General features: G+C 37.5%; 1 protein-coding gene across 1 annotated transcript; it reads left to right on the forward strand.

Moving 5' to 3' along the window:
* The first annotated feature begins 10,545 nt into the window (after positions 1 to 10,545).
* On the forward strand, positions 10,546 to 15,764 carry LOC121427872 (mucin-3A-like). The gene is made up of 4 exons (XM_041624445.1): positions 10,546 to 14,443; positions 14,785 to 14,886; positions 15,196 to 15,339; positions 15,748 to 15,764. Exons 1-4 carry the CDS (start codon positions 10,546 to 10,548, stop codon positions 15,762 to 15,764), a joined length of 4,161 nt encoding a protein of 1,386 aa, XP_041480379.1.
* Positions 15,765 to 17,040: the final 1,276 nt, after the last annotated feature.

Here is a 17,040-nt window from a genome sequence, read left to right on the forward strand (position 1 = left end):
CCATTCCTAACAAAATTATTGTAACACCTTGTTTTCGCGCTTCATTACATAAGCATAAACAGTATAATTTTCTTTACCCAAAAACGTTCACATCGGCTTTTATCGAATGGTAGATCATTCTATATTCCCCTTTTTTAGTAGGCCGATATTTTTATTTATTCGAAATTTTGTTCGTTTAGTCTTGTTTGGAAGTCTATTAAGTGAATCCGGATTCGGGTTCGAACCGCCGTACTTAAGGATAAAGAACCAAGTGGCCCTACCTCGGCATCGCATAAACACAATCTACGCTTGGGCTACTTCCAGTTACCCAACACCAGACAGCTAATATTTATACTTGCCACCTCGTTGAATCATAAAACAATGCAAGTGGATTCACGCTTCTAGAGTGCTTTGCAAATACTACCCCTAACCTGTGCAATACTTAATCATACATTTTTGATGCTATCACTACATGGTTAAAACATTGCAATGAAATTCAAACTTTCTATGTTGCTTTATTATGTCTGACGAGCCTCCAATAGTAAAACAAAAATAACAAACTACCGGCTAGTTTTCGAAAAGGAGATACTTTCACTCCTAGAAGCGGAGCAGAAGATCTTGTTTTAAAAGGCACATAGATTGCGCTGGAGTAACATTAATATCAGTTCGGGATAATGACATTGAAGTGGAATGAGTTTCGGTTGGTGGTTCTCATACCAATTATTGTGTTCCGAAATGCACCTTCATCGTCAGCAAGTAAGTAGTTGTGACATCACTTGTTTTCAACTTGTAACGGTATCACGATTTTGCAATGTTTCGGCTCATCATTTTTATTCAGATATTTTTCAATTTATACTGGTATATACAGTATATCTATCTACATACCTATCTATCTATCTGTCTATCTATCTATATATCTATAAATATCTATCCGTATACGTAGCTTTACAATCATACATTGCTAACTAGACAAGGATTATACATCGTATAAAATCAAGTAGTATAACATTGCAAAAAATTGATTGGTATGTGCGAATAATAGTGTATAACCTAGGTTCTCGAATAATGGCTTAAAGCTATCATGATATTTGCCACTTTTTATTGTTTTTTAGTGTTCTTTGGGTCTGATCTTTCCATCATAACATAATGAAAGTGGCAGTCATTGATAAACAATAATTGAATGGAATGTACAAGGCTTTACATCAAGCTAATTACATATGTATTAACACTATGTTTTTAGAAAAATAAATGGAAAACTCCCTCCAGATAATGAAAACCTTTACCTTCATGCGTTATGAGAGGTTAGTATCAGATAATCAACCTAACTGAACATCATTACCATCGGTAGGCCTAATAGCCAGAAAAAAATTGATTTTTTTTATACGAATAAACCGCCTTTATTCTAAATGTCATAGTGATGAAAAACTCGTGGTAAAGATTATTATATAGACATCGATTTCAGATATGTTTTTCAAACTAAACATGCTATACATGTACATCATTTTGACAAGTACATTACTTTCAACAGGAACATTAGGGGTAGTTCTAAAAAGACACACTGGGTGACTTCTCTTTGCCATGCCCGAAGCGAGTAAGCATACAATTCCTGATACCTGAGACGACAAACAACATGATTTGTTTTATTTCATTTATACATTTTATGTTATGTTAGATTGCATCAGACCAGAGGTGACTGACCCAGACATTGATCTCATTGTCGACCTACCTATATATGAAGATGCTGCAGTGGTCATACTATTCTGTGACACCAGTAAGGATTACGTTGGATATGGGCCTGTCGCTGTATACTGTTCTGGTGGTTCCTGGATACCAGATCCTTCCCAAAGAGAATGCAAAGGTGATGGGACTCTCAATTTGTTAAAGCATGTGACCCCCCCCCCCCTCACCCCAACTCATCTATTCTATTGAAGTGACAAATTCGTGAAATATGTAAGGGAAGGTGTGAAGCTCATGTCTACAAATGATTTCATTCACTTCGAAACGGTGAACATGCTGCTTTAACAAAATAGTCTGGCACGCAAAGTATATAATTATACAGTACATAATTATAAAATATTAAAACCGATAAAAGACCACAAATGTCATCATCATCATTTCAAGAGAACATTGAAAATTCATGAGTGGTGATATAGATAGATATATATATATATATATATCTTAAAGTTTCACGTATTGGCTTCTCTAATACTATAGTAACAAAATATGCTGAAGATAAATGGTAATGCTTTCAAAGCCAATATAGTTTTTATTTCCTCGAATTTTCGACGGACCTCCGTCTTCTTCAGGAGTAAATACAATGTGTGGTATCAATCAGAGAGCGCATCCTCAGACAGATGTTGTTATGATGACTGGCTGAGGATGCGCGCCCTTCACAGAAACATACATAGTAACGCTTGTTTGTAATTATCTAATTGTTACGTAACAATTAATATTGCGCAATAACATTTCTTGTTACGCAACAATAAGAAATTTAAGAGATGAGATGATAGAACCAAGATCAAATTGGTTAAGAGAAAATGGTTCTCTCGAAAGTATTAAGTACGGATAGGTATTATTGAGCAATAAGAGAAATTCCTGTGTGATACGATACCAAACATCGTGGCGCTTGTCAAAGTATTTTTTCTTTTTAAGAACGAAACTAACGAAAGAATGAATATCCGCTTAGGAATCCCAGATCTCGGTTCATACCATCACCCTCAAAGCTCCTACATTTAACAATTATTCGTAGTTCAGCGGTTCTTCTCTCGTCCGCTGATTTGTATCCTCCCCCAAATATGCACACTTTCACATCCGCTAACGAATGTCCAGGAAGGCAGAAATGTCTGGCAACAGGAAGGTCGGTACGTTTCTTCTGAATAGATGATTTGTGGTTATTGAAGCGCATTCGGAATTTCGTGCTGGTTTCACCAATATAGATTGCTTGGGGGCAACGTGCGCAGAGCAAACAGTAAAGCACGTTACTGGCATCGCAGTCATGTCTCTGCGGGTGCAGGGTAACATTCTTAGCAATTCTTATTGTGGTGTCAGTAACGATATGTTTACAGATTTGACATCTGGGTTTGTCACAAGGTATGTTACCTCTTGGATGCTCAGGTGTCGGGAGTCTGGTGCTCACAAGCAATTTCCTCAGATTGGGAGGTTGACGTTGAGCATGAAGAGGGTTTTCTCCGACTATTTTTCCTAGCTTGGGATCGAGAGCCAATGTAGGCCATTCCTGCCTGACCTGTTTTACGAATTTCTTGGTATCGGGATGGAAAGTGGTCACTAGAGGGAGTCGTTTCTTCTCATTGACCAAACGGTCCTTATTAAGAAGATCTTTACGAGATTTCTTCTTTACTCTCCGAATAGTCTCTGAAATCAATTTGGGGGGATACCCTCTCCTTATGAATTGTCTGCCTAGTATAAGGGCCTGTCTGTCAAACTCATCCTCCTTAGATATAATACGGCGAAAGCGTAGCATCTGACTATAGACAATTGATTGCTTTATGTGTTTTGGATGGAAAGAATCAAACCTCAAATATGAGAAGGAATCAGTTGGCTTACGGTACACAGATGTATGGTATCGTATCACACAGGAATTTCTCTTATTGCTCAATAATACCTATCCGTACTTAATACTTTCGAGAGAACCATTTTCTCTTAACCAATTTGATCTTGGTTCTATCATCTCATCTCTTAAATTTCTTATTGTTGCGTAACAAGAAATGTTATTGCGCAATATTAATTGTTACGTAACAATTAGATAATTACAAACAAGCGTTACTATGTATGTTTCTGTGAAGGGCGCGCATCCTCAGCCAGTCATCATAACAACATCTGTCTGAGGATGCGCTCTCTGATTGATACCACACATTGTATTTACTCCTGAAGAAGACGGAGGTCCGTCGAAAATTCGAGGAAATAAAAACTATATTGGCTGTAAAAGCATTACCATTTATCTTCAGCATATTTTGTTACTATATATATATATATATATATATTTATATATATATATTTCAAAGTGAAATATATGTTTTCACATAAGGCAATAACGAACCAGTTGTGAAATTTCTAATAGCTAATTAATGTATGCGGACAACTCGGAATACTTGGAAGGCTTTCATTAATGCAGCTTCTGCTGTGTAGAATTTTCCAGTATTTGTAAAACAAAATCATAAATTAAAGTGTTATTGAAGGGGAAGTAATAGCATTTTAAATATCTACTCTTGACGTTGCTTGACCTTAGCTCCGTGCGATGCGCCGGAAGTGCCTTCTGGCGTAATCCATTATGATGATGATACGGCAGGCAAGACAAAGGAAGTATATCCTCATGATACGGCTATTCAGTTTGCCTGCGAAGACGCAGAAGGAACTAGTCTTTATCATCCAAAAGGACTTGAGAAAAGTATCTGCATGGATGGCAGCTGGGACTTCGAACAACCGCCAATATGTGCAGGTACATAATAGTGATTACAATAATAAACAATAATGATGAATATGAAAAAATAATAATGATAATAATGATAATGATAATAATAGCAATACCAATTTATCAATCTGAATAATAATAATAATGCGTAGTTCTTAAGTTCTCGAAAAATATCGTACAATTTTTGAAACTGTCCTTTCTTGAGCAATTCCGAAATAATATGATATATTAATAAACAGACTCTCCATGTTGATCTAACAATGGCATGTATCTTATAATAAACAGAGAGTTGCACTGCTCCACCAAATGCGTTACCGTCTGGGAAATTTCGGCATTTGTCTAAGATGACGTTTGTGTGTGAGCCAGGCTTCAAGACGATTGGAACTACTGCCTTAGAATGCATCCAGGGTCAGTGGAGTAGTGAATTATTTTGCGAAGGTATTGGTTCATCTTTATCGGGTTGGTTCATTTTCATCCTGTCTAGTAATAGTCCTATAGCGTAAATATCAATTATGGCAAATATAAATACATGTTTTGGTAACGATCTCAAAATGAATTCGCACAGAATCCAATAAAACTACCACCCAAGTGTTTGTATGTATGAATGAAAATATGTGCCAAGTGGCTCTGGAAGAAAATGCGTAATTGCTGAGAAATTAGCAAAATAAGCACGGAATTCTATAAAATGTCGGGTATTTTTCTTAGCAATATTGATACATTGTCCCACGTATACTTTCCTGTGTTAGTGATCAGAATTATCGGTTTTGGCTAAGATTTGTTTGATTTTAATGCCTTTCTCCTGAAGTAATTGCTTTGCTACAACTACTACCTTTTAACTAATACGCAACAATAATGTCTTCATTCATACAAACAAACTACAATCGTATTAAGCATCTCAAAATCCACCATGCCTATGAAGAAAATCGAACAATTGACCTACCTTCCATTTTATACAAACTAGATTTGGAAGAAATTATGTTTACAAAACCCCGATTATTAAACTAGAATGATGTATCGCCAAATCAAATCAATGAATACAAAAGGGCTAAAATGTTCAATATACGACGCGTTATCGAATCTCGAGTGTGCTGGCGCCACCGTACAATAGCCGTATAATCTACAGTAGATTTACAAAGTGTATTTGAGTGAACATTATGCTTTGCATGAACATAACCGCAGTGCCCACATCTATCAAAAGTGTCGGAATGTGCTATAGTTTATAAAGGAATCGCATAAATATGTTTAAAGAGAGGTATATTTGTATTTTATAAACTGTTAGCATTATTTCGTTTTAGTGATTAATCATTATGTAAAGAATGACAACAATACAATTGTATTTTAATTCATTTTTATGTACAAGGTGCTATTAAAAATTAAATGATTTTAAAAGGACTATCGATGAACGAATATCAATGCAAATGCCTAAATTGTTATTCATCAGTATTTACCATAAACTTATAGTAACCACACACCTCTAAAAAGAAATATTTTTGTGTGTGTGTTTGGTCCACTCATTAAGCGATTCCGTCTGATGAGCCAACCGAAACGCCAATGACTGAACCACCAAACCCACCCCTTGAGACTACGATACACCCTGCTACAACAACGGCCCAACCTATAAGTATAACACATAAATTGTCCTCTTTGATTTATTTATTGCAATTTTGTTTATTTATTAGACTCTGCCTAAACTGTTGTCGGCCGCCTATATACATTGTACATAACTTTTATCCAGCATAGGTAACAATTTCTTTTTTTGGTATTTATTTCATTATGCGCCTTGAGCATCTAATCAAGATGGAAAGTGCGCTATATAAATCTTATGTATTATTATTATATTATATAAAGCATAGTCTGATTTTAGTATGACGGATATAAGCATTTGTCAAGCCAACTTACATGTTGATAAATTTATGAAGAAAAGAAATATGTTATTAAGCAAATAAAACTAACACGCTAAACCAATTGATGTATATGTCAATTATTGTATACAACAATGATTATTGTTCTCACTGGCAATGCATCCCTTAACCTCAATATTTTCGTTTTCTCCATGCTGTGCAGTTTGTGATTTCCCGGATACTTCTAACTTGGATCCTGATGCTATTGTCACTCCCATACAAGATGGTTACTATCTGTTTACCATCATTGAGCTAGAATGTGGTGGAACTGCCTTGACCACCAGTGATGGACCTAATAGGTTTGCTTGCTACCACCGTGGGATGTGGTTGCCATCGCTGAAAGATTTCAAATGCTATAGTAAGTTTACTATTTCAATGAAATTTTAGTGACAATTTTATCACAAATGTTGGGCAGTAAAATCAACATGTTAATAGATTGGGGCGTTATGTCTAACTCAGAGTTGTCCCCTGTTTGCAATGAAAAGGGGTGATTATTTGGCGTTATGAAATACTCCTTCCATAAACTGACAACTTCTTCAACTTAGAGCTTTGCGGAACTCTGCAGAAATTATTGGAATCAGAAAATGTAAAAAGGAAAAAATGTTGGCATAGTACCTGTGATATGCTTTCCTTTTGGTATGTTGTAATTCTTCCCATGTGTTGATGGTGAAAGAAATTTCCAGTAATTATGAATGAATTTTGCACCAAACGTACTGACGAATTGAACATCTAAGTTAGATATTAAAGTCATAATTGCTATTCATAGTTAGGCCACATCTTTAGACCAACAGTTGAATTCAAACCTGAGCTCCGAAAACGGGCAACTAAGTCCTAATGGAGGATAATGATTAGAGGGAATTAGACGAATATCTATTTTTGATAATCACAAACGCAGATCCACATGGAAGTGGTCCTGGTGTGGCGTAAGAAATGGCGCCATTTCATTTTTTATCATTTTTTGTTTCATAATATCCTCATTCAAAAGTATGGTACATGTATATAAAATGTTTCATTCAACGCTCTGTCTGTAAATTCTCGAAATTTTATTTTCAAGTTCAGCTTCAGCTCAATTTTATAAATTTATCATATCATCAGGACCATGTAATGCTCCAATTAGCAGTGTCAACGTGGACTACATTGTCACGGAAGGCCAGACTTTAGACGATCTTTATAGCCATAATTCCGTCATTGAATTCAGCTGTGATTTAGAGAAGCAGCTCCTCTATGGTCCCTCCTTGGCATCATGTTATGACGGCGAGTGGAATCCTCAACGGGTACCAACATGTGAAGGTAAAAAGATACCTTGTTTAATGTATCTTCTATCGTGTTCATTTCATTTGATTATTTATTCATTCGTTACTTATTTATTCATTTATTTATTTGTTATTCATTATTAGGAAGTATGGAATTTTTATTTTGATAAAATCATCAGGTCCGTTAAGTTTTCCTTTTAAACACTGGATGATTGATATGTAGACTAAATTGGGGGAAAGTATTTGGCCCTGGGTTCAAGCTCCATTGCACTACAATTACTTACAACATGGTTCTAATATGTTGGAATTAATGCGAATCAATTCAAATTATCGACTCTCCCTCGATACCTTAAAAGCAGCCGGAAAATTCAACTGATAACATTATTCTTTGTTCTTGTCCTTATTATGTGGAGCGTTGTGGCCCAGTGGATTAGTCTTCGGACTTTGAAACAGAGGGTCGTGGGTTCGAATCCCAGCCATGGCGTAGTTTCCTTCAGCAAGAAACTGATCCACAGTGTGCTGCAGTCAACCCAGGTGAGGTTAATGGGTACCGGTAGGAAGTCATTCCTTAAAAAGCTGTGTGCGCTAAAATATATGAACGCCTAGCTTAGCCGGGTAATATAGGAGCGCCTTGAGCACCTAACAAGGTGGATATGTGCGCAATATAAATACCCTATATCATTATGCTATGTTTGATTTTTTTTTCTGTTTTAAAGACGTGAATCCATTTGAACTAAAATTTCGAATCACCCATCTTGACGACTCCACGGCGATCTACAGTCCTGACTACGCAGATAGGGAGTCACAGACCTTTGTTGAGATGGAAACAGAGTTGGTTTACGCGGTAAGAATTTTTTTTGCCGTATTTTTAAGAGCAGCAACTTTAATTAAATCATTCCATTACACGTTTTTTACACATTTAACATGTTTAATGCGTAGTCCCCTAATAGAACTTGTGCACGAGCTCTTGAACATGATCTGACCAATAAGTCTATGAGGCTATTGTGATTTTACCCCACAATTTAGAATCAAACTGCTTGGAATACAAAATATCCAATAATCCTTTTAACATGATGTACTGTTATACACCCCATTTATTGTTACTGAGTAAATACCTCATCCCGTGAGTATATCATGTACCTAATAATATTCTATCACAAGTCATGTAATACGTACACTTCACCCATCGTTGGCTGTGCCATTAAAAGTTGCAATTTTCAAGAAAAGTAACTTACATTTCACAATGTAATAAAGATGTGTGAGAGTGCCCAATCAAAGACTCGCCTCTATTATACTATTTCGATTTTTCCACTCTCCTTTTCATCTTATATCTAGATAGGGAGTATTTTCGAAATGTTGGACGGTTACCTGCTTTCAAAGATAGTGTCACTCTCACAACCGGATACAGATGGAATAGACGTATCCGCGGTCGTTTTCCTCCGAAAAACTTCAGCCTCTGCTACTCTCGACAGTGTCAGGGCCGAGAGTGACCGCATCCTAGGTCAGAATCCGACTATCAATGGGCTATCTTTCCGGTTCACCCTTTATGATGAATCAGTTCTTGTTTCAGGTGGGTGACTGGAATCAATTGGATTAGGATCGGATTTTTTGTGTCTTCTTACACCTATTATCTCCCAACAATTTGCTGTTGTTATTTTCAATACGCATTCAAAATAAATTATCTTGAGTTAGAATAGGTTCTGATCCGTACATCATTAAAGATATTACACTGGCAACCAATTGTGAGAAAATTAATGAGAAGCCTGCAGACCAATTACACAAATAGCATAAAGAAAGGCAAGGGACTCTCTTGGTAAGTTACATCCCTTCGAGTTAATGACAATGTCGCGTAAAGTAATGCAGGAAACGGGCACATATCATGTACACAGCCAATATAGTTATTGAAGTATAGACTTCAATTAATACACGCTAAGGCGATGGCCATATTTTGGTTATGATTAAACATTCGTAGAATATTCTTGAGGTACATATATGCATAAATTATAGGTTGATCATTGTTTTTTATAGAGCCATGCGACGTTCCTGATCTTTACGAGGCCATCGAGTTAGATTCTTCAAATGAGCCTCTTGAAAATTCCTGGTACCCAGACAGTACTGTCTTCACTCTATCATGCAGAGAGGAAGGCTATGTGATTGATGGACCAACTGAGCTCATATGCAATCAAGGTGCTTTGTTACCTGAGGAGGAACCAATCTGTACAGGTAAGCATATCGCGTTCGTCGAGAGCATGAAAATAAATTTGATGTGAACTTAATTGGATTGGCAATAAAGACAAATGGAAACTCCATGAACACATTATGTACTCGTGTGCTTTAATTTGTATGAGGGTGATAGCTCATAACAGTATATAGTTCTCCCGAAGGTCTTAAAGCACAACTGGTGACCGATATCCAGTGTACTGAAAATTCATTTGAAATAAAACCGAGGACTTATTTGATTAACTCTCCATATGATAAGTATTATACTTTTTCTCTCTCTCTCGTTTCACCTTTGCGCATTGAGAATTTAGATATAAATAGATTTGGCACCTCAGAAATCACATTTGTTATTGATATTATTATGTCAGATTCCAAATCATGACAATATTTCCATCGGCTAAAGTTGAAATATAATCCATGGAGATTAAACACTATCAAGCGTACATGAATCTCAGTCTCAAATGCTCTGTAAATTGTATCTGTCTGGTAATACGTGAATATAAACTCATCCAATACGTCAGTCATCTTGTTCCAAGTAGTATTTTACTTTACATTTCTGTACATTTTGATAATTACATGATGTCTATACTAATTTGAGTTGAAAAGGTACACCAAGCTAAATGGTATTTGATTGTATTTGGTTGTATCATCAGAAAAACAAACTACGCCAACAGTTGGGACTACTGAAAATTTGCTTACGACGATATCGACAAATACTGCTGCTGACACGACAGATAGGATTGAGACAACATTAATAGATGAGATGACTGATCGCACATCAATGGAACAAACGACCCCACCAGATAAAACTACTGACACCACACAAATGAAGCAGACGACAACAGATTCAATAAATGATACGACTGAAGTGGTGCAGACATCATTAACAGATACAACGAGCGATATTACTGATACATTTGTTACACCATCATATATTACAATTGATACAGAAGGTACACTGACATCATCAACTAATGAGGTGACTCGGACTACACAGTTAACACAGATGGAAACAGATGATTTGGCTGATAGTACAGAAAGAACACAGACGAAATCAACAGACACAAAAGATGTGACCACAGAAATGACACGGAGAACAACAGATTTACCAACTGATAATACCATGGAAACGACACAGACGATTCCAACAAATATGGTATCTGATACTAGAGAAATTATACAAACGACAACAATAAATGAAATGGCTTATTCTACAGATAGGTCACAGACGGTAACAACGGACACGTTAACTGATACCACAGAGAAAATAGAGACACCGTCAACAGAAGTAAGAGCTCATACCACAGAAATCGAACAGACAATATCAACTGTTCAGGACGGACATACTACAGAGATAGCACAGTCCACACCGGTCGACAAAATAGCTGGTAGCACAGAAATGACACAGTCAACAATAATAAACACGATATCTGATAAAACAGAAATGCCAACGGATGTCAAAACTGATACTACGAAAATGGCACATACGATACTAACCTTTACGGGAGATGATACCACAGTAGAATCACAGACGACATCAACAGACGAAATACCTGATACTACAGAAATGACACAGACAACACTGACAATCATGATTTCTGATACCACGACAACAATAATACAAACGACATCAACAGCTGACAGACCTCATACCACAGAAAAGACCGAGACGACAGTACCCGTTACGGAAGGGGAAACTACAGAAATGAAACAGACAACAGCAACCGATGAAATAGCTGCTTGCACAGAAATGACACAAACAACATCACAAGACACGATATCTGATACAACAGAAATGCCAACGGATGTCAAAACTGATACTACGAAAATGGCATATACGATACTAACCTTTACGGGAAATGATACCACAGTAGAATCACAGACGACATCAACAGACGAAATACCTGATACTACAGAAATGACACAGACAACATTGACAGTCATGATTTCTGATACCGCGACAACAATAATACAAACGACATCAACAGATGACAGAGCTCTTACCAAAGACATGACAAAGGCGATGCTAACCATTACGGAGGGTGTTACTACACAAACAGCACAGACCAGACCAACATACGAAAAAGCAGATCCCACAGAAATGACGCAGACAGCATTGGTAGACAAGGTATCTGACACCACAAAAATAACGACGATGACAGCATCCGAAGAAGCAACTTATAATCCAGGGATGACAGACAATATGATAACAAACAAGATAACTGATCACACAAATATGGAACATACAACATCAGCAAGTCAAATGGTTGATACCACAGAAGTGCTAAAGACGACATTAATGGACAGGATAGCAGAGAGCACAGGCATTACACAAATAACATCAATACACCAAACAACCGATACCATAGAAATAACACAGAAGATCTCATCAGATACAGTAACGGATACTACAGATGTAACGCACATGATCTCAACAGACATGATAGGCGATACTACACAAATAACACAGACAACATATCGGAGTGAAATGCCTGTCGATCCATCTTTGTCAACCACAGGCCTCAGTTCTACGGCTTATGAGACTTTAGAACCACATGTCACCGTTTCCCCGCAACAGAGGCCGACTTCACAAGAATCTATTTTTACAACTTCATATTCATCAGATGCTACTACTTCTGCTGTCTCATCTACTTCTTCAGAAGATGCTGGGTCATACAATACAGTTGGATATGACAAAACCGAGGCCCTATCTTCACCATTTGCAACGAAAGCAGCAGAAATGACCTCGTCTGAATTGATTTCAAGTGGGAGTGTATTGACCAATGATGGAACATTTACAGCACCCACGACTTCAGTAAATAGCAATACAATGGATCTGAAACCCACCGATGTAAATCCTACAAATGGAAACTCAAGATCAGGCAATACGATTTCCTTTACATCAGAATACATAGACGTGCCTGCAAGAACTTCCGATGTCAGCGAGCCTAATCAGCCTGTGACTGCCACCCCCAACCCTTCAGATACAACCTCCGATGGGCAATACCTAATGAGTACTAGTGCACAGCATGCGCCATCATTCTCTACTTCAGAAGACACTGGAGCTACACAGGGGATATACACACTTGTTGATGTAACTATAGCCAGCACGGATGAAGGGGTCACGACATTTGACATTGAACAAACTGTACGAGATTTAACTACATTGCCTGGATTTGAGTCAACATCAAGCCAATCCACAGTCGCAGGGACCGTTTTGGAAACTGATCCACAAACTACCTTTGATTCGATCACAGACGATCAAATTAATACCCAACAGACACCAGTTTGGAGAACCTCTCCAACTCTTACAAATTACGATATAGGTGTGACATCAACCTCTACCTACATGGTTACTGATTTCGTAGAAACTACCGAAAATAAAGAATCGATAATCACAACTAGGAGAGATCTTGGTGCAGACGAAACGACAACGACGAAACTACTTAGTATAGAATACTCATCCCTACCGTTTACTATCGGTTATCATACGGATGAAGCCTTTAAAACCGATTCAGCCAGGACGGTAACAAAGAACCAGGTAACTGTTGATACCGATGATATGACGTCCACTATGAAAATGAGTGATAATACTGCCACAACTGTTCAAGATGGTTTTACTTCAGACGAACACTCAACATCAGAATTAGTCATTTTGTCAAGCACAGCATCAACAGAGGGGGCTGCTTTTGAAACTGAAACATTTTCGAGCAGGTCTCCTGAAAAACTTGGGACCAGTCAAATCAGTGATGAAATAACAACTAGTGATTTTCCATTTTCGAGTACCGCAACTCCAATAAACATTATAACAGATGAAACGACAACCTTAAGGACTATAACTTCAACAGAATACAGTTCTGATGCATTTTCCTCTGGGGCAGTTTCCACGCTTAATCCTCTCACAGATAAAGCAACGACTAAACTACAAGACATATCTACCTGGAAGAGCACTGAAGGGGTATTTGAAACAGAAGAGGATTTTTCCTCGCAGGCCTTGACCATAAATGATGACAGTACGACAGATTCATCAACATCAAAGCCAATAAATGATCTTACGACCCTCATGATAACAACTGCAGACGATATGCATCCAACCACCAGAAAGTCATTTTCAGAAACATCGGAACCATCAAGCACCGACCAGTCGTTTTCAGATTTTGGCACCACCGAGACAGACCAGACGGTAGGCGAATACACTACAACAGGATCCTCAGCCCTTATAACTTCCCCTACATTTGCTTTAACGATGGAAACTACGATAGGGCCTACCCCGTCAGAGTCTTCCACTACAACATCAATTACTGATTCCCCATCTGTTCCAACATTAACCTACGCAGAGACGATATACACAACGCCTATAACCAGTGGCGCCGTGAAATCTACGACGTTTCTGGAAACTCGTGGTCTCTTAACAGATGGTCTTTCCAGTGATTATACCGAATCATTGGAAACATCGTCTGGTATACATGTGACAGAAAATGCCTTTACAGAAACTACATATCAAAGAGTGGCGACTGACGAGTCTACCACCTACTCGGAAGGAGCGTCCCTTGAGATTACGAGTATATCAGTTCACACAACCCAAACCGAAGATGCTCATGTGTCAACAATCACAACTGAAGCAACGGAACAGAATCCTACCACTCACACGCGTACCAAGGGTATGTGTTTACAAACATATTCAAATCAAATTTGAACCATACACATTCTTATTACATTGTGTAAATATTTATTCTTGTTGTAGAGTAGGCATATGACATAAAGTTGTTGTCAAATTATGAATGAAATTGTCTTTACTGCAAATCGATAACGTCCTTCCAATACGTCTGACATCGAATCAATAATGCATAGGTTCCCACAATACCCTTCACAATTCCTGCATTATGTTCGTGCATGGATTTCCCTTTGACGTTTACCATTATGAAGATTATAGTATTCTCATCATGGTTATGCTGGCCTAATAAAATAACTTATGACATAATGATTAAACATCACATTTCAGAGCCTTGTGAGAGCTGTAATCAAGAAACAGAGACCTGCGTAGACGGACGATGTGAATGCCGACCGAGTGCCTACCGAACGCACGTCAGCGATCAATGTTCAGGTTATTGAAATTTTATACATCGGAATGGAAGTTATATGTAGTTTAGAAGAAGCAAATGCAATGATATTTCAAGGTGTTTAGAATATGAAACAAAATATTCTTTCAAATTATTAATGGTATTAATAAGAAGCCATTTATCTTCATTCAGCACTCCCCTTTCTCCTCTTTGTTTTCTTACTCTGTGCGGAAGATCTCGATTGGTGGTGTTTATAAGCTTATCTATCAAGCTCTCTTATGTAATTTTTCTTTCTTCATAATAGGTCGGATTGAAATTACTTGTTCAGGTTGTATTCACTATCATTCCTACAGGTACAAGATCATTCACCTTTACGTTCAGAATATTTTTAATCGATAATGATCAAGCCCTTTACACCAACGACCTTCGTGATAAACAGAGTACAGCCTATCAACTTCTTCAAACAGATCTTGTCAAGTCGGTAAGGTGGGATATCAGTAATTTTGCAATCAATGGAATTTACGATCATTTAAAAAGAAATGAGAGCATTTAAGGAGAATGTTCGCTGCGATATGCCGAAAATAAGCTTAAATGTAATCGATCCCTCGTAAATATCATTTTCATTATTATTCAACATTTGTATTGCTTTCGTAAAGGTAGAGGAGATTCACCACCTTTGCACGTTAAGAACCAACTGCACTATTCGTATAAGACTAGGGGGAAACCCCGGTAAAGTGGTCCACCTGCATTCCCCCAATCACTTACATGTATAACGGGAGGAGAGACCTGCGGGTCATAGTGATTTAGTTCGCTTTTCGGCTCCTAGGCACAGGTGACGCCAAAGAAATGATAATAATAATAAATATAATAATTATAATAAAATGTTTCATTTTATCTGCATTCAGATAAATTCCGTGTTTGAGGGGATGATGAGCTTTCATGGATCAGAAGTATTCTCTTTCCAGTCTGGAAGCATCATCGTTACATCTCTGGTTTACTTTGAACAAAACTCTCCCGTCACCAATGATAGTCTGTCGAATCATATTAATAATGTCATGGAATCCAATAGATTCATAATCAACAATAACTCCTCGTATACGCTAGACGCAAGTTCCATTGTTGTTGAACGTAAGTATATGGACATGATGCATAGGATAATTACAACGATTTTGATAATTAGTGAATTATTGCTCGGAAGTAGCCTGGCCAAGAATAGAGCACCCTCAAATACTTCACCGAATTTCTTGGCACATCCAATTCAAAATAAGTATTTCTAAACCACCACCCCCTTATGATAGTATTGATATTGTATCTATAAACCTTGATAATAACAGTTGTGCTTACGATGACATCAAAAACGTCATGTCTTAAACTATCATTCCATATACTGTCGATCCCCTTGGAAGGGTAATGAATGGCATTGGGGATGATGGTTAGGAGTGATGAATCATATATAATCTATTATAGAATTGTCAATGAAGTCCCTCGAAAACAGGATATATCCGAATCACTCAAGCAACTGCACTGGCTACCAATTGAGAAGCGTATCCTCTTCAAAATCCTCGTCATAATATTCAAGAGCATCCAAGGAAAGTCCCCCTCATACATGAGCATGATCAACACCTACCAACCCTCCCGATCACTTCGGTCATCCAACAAAAACCTTTTAGTTGTTCCCAATGCAACCTTCCACACCCATGGCGACAAGAGCCTTTTCAGTTGTGGCTCCTACACTCTGGAACTCACTCCCTCTTAGCTTAAGATCCCTTTCTTCTCTAAGTTAATTCAAAGTAGCACTTAAGACATATCTCTTCCGTAAATAGTATGATTTTTTTTACAGTTAATATGTCCGTAGTTAAGTTAGTAATTTAGATATGTAAGGTTGGATATACGTTGGATGTTTTGTTATGTAAGGTAGTTAAGTTAATAAGTAAGTTTAGTTTATTAAGTTAAGTAGTTAGGTTTTGCGATGTAAAGCGCTTAGAGAAATTTTGTTAGGCGCTATATAGATATTGAATTATTATTATTATTCACAACGAGTTTCAATAATGATAAATGATTTTAGATTTGTATTGTGCACGTATCAACCTTGCTATGTGCTCAAGGCGCTTCTATATTAACCCGGCTAAGCTACATGTAGTCTACCAATTCCGGTGCGCACAGCTTTGCTAGGAATTACTTCCTGCCGGTACCTTTTA

This window comes from Lytechinus variegatus, chromosome 14, assembly GCF_018143015.1.
Source record: "Lytechinus variegatus isolate NC3 chromosome 14, Lvar_3.0, whole genome shotgun sequence".
NCBI lineage: Eukaryota > Metazoa > Echinodermata > Echinoidea > Temnopleuroida > Toxopneustidae > Lytechinus > Lytechinus variegatus.